Genomic DNA, 741 nt, shown 5'->3' on the forward strand with positions numbered 1-741 from the left:
GTCGCGCTGTCGTCCCATACGAGGACTTCTGGTAATTCCCCATCTTGCACCACGCTAGCCGCGCGGCACTTGGACGGCCGTGTCCATGACGAAGACATGACTCGATCGAGGCGGTCGCCCCCAGGAGATGGGCACAGTGTAGCTCGCTCAATCGACCCCGCTCGTGACACAGACCCAGTTCTGTACACCCAGCAAAGTCGTACCAAAGTCGCCCCCCCGTCGTTCCTGCCTGCCCCTCCCCCCACGCACAAAGCAGGCGAACTCTTCGAGATCTGCCCACGACTGTTCGAGTTCATGGCCTCTCGTGCCATCACACCCGTCGACGGCGCCGTCGACGTGTGCCTCGGCCGTCAAGGTCTATTTTTAGCCAGTGGACACGACAAGAGGTCCTGCGACAGCGTGCTTGTCGTGATGCGCCAAGGCACTTGTGCTTTGGTCATAGTGGTCTTGCCTCAAGCGCTTCCAGTCGAGGCAGTGGGTCCGTGCACGATCAAAGCGATGTGCTGCGTCTGGACGACGTCGGCTTTGACGCCGGCCATGCTGCGCCACCTGATGGATTGTCAAACGAAGCCGACCGCCAGTACTCGCACGGCAGCTCGAACGCCGCAACTCGGTTCCGAGTTGAAGAGCAGACCGCGTTGGCCTACACCGCGCTCATGTCGGTTTGAATCACCACGTCCCATGCGTCCGTGTACACGATGATGTCGTCGTCATGGAGGTTCGGGTGGTGGGTCACGTAAT

General features: G+C 60.6%; 1 protein-coding gene across 1 annotated transcript; it reads left to right on the forward strand.

Moving 5' to 3' along the window:
* Positions 1–294: 294 nt before the first annotated feature.
* On the forward strand, positions 295–668 carry H310_13000 (hypothetical protein; the record flags this gene model as incomplete). The annotated part of the gene is made up of 2 exons (XM_008880321.1): positions 295–386; positions 443–668. The coding sequence occupies 2 exons, from the start codon at positions 295–297 to the stop codon at positions 666–668; spliced, it is 318 nt and encodes a 105-aa protein (XP_008878543.1).
* Positions 669–741: the final 73 nt, after the last annotated feature.

Source organism: Aphanomyces invadans, assembly GCF_000520115.1.
Source record: "Aphanomyces invadans strain NJM9701 unplaced genomic scaffold supercont1.46, whole genome shotgun sequence".
Taxonomy (NCBI): Eukaryota; Oomycota; class Saprolegniomycetes; order Saprolegniales; family Verrucalvaceae; genus Aphanomyces; species Aphanomyces invadans.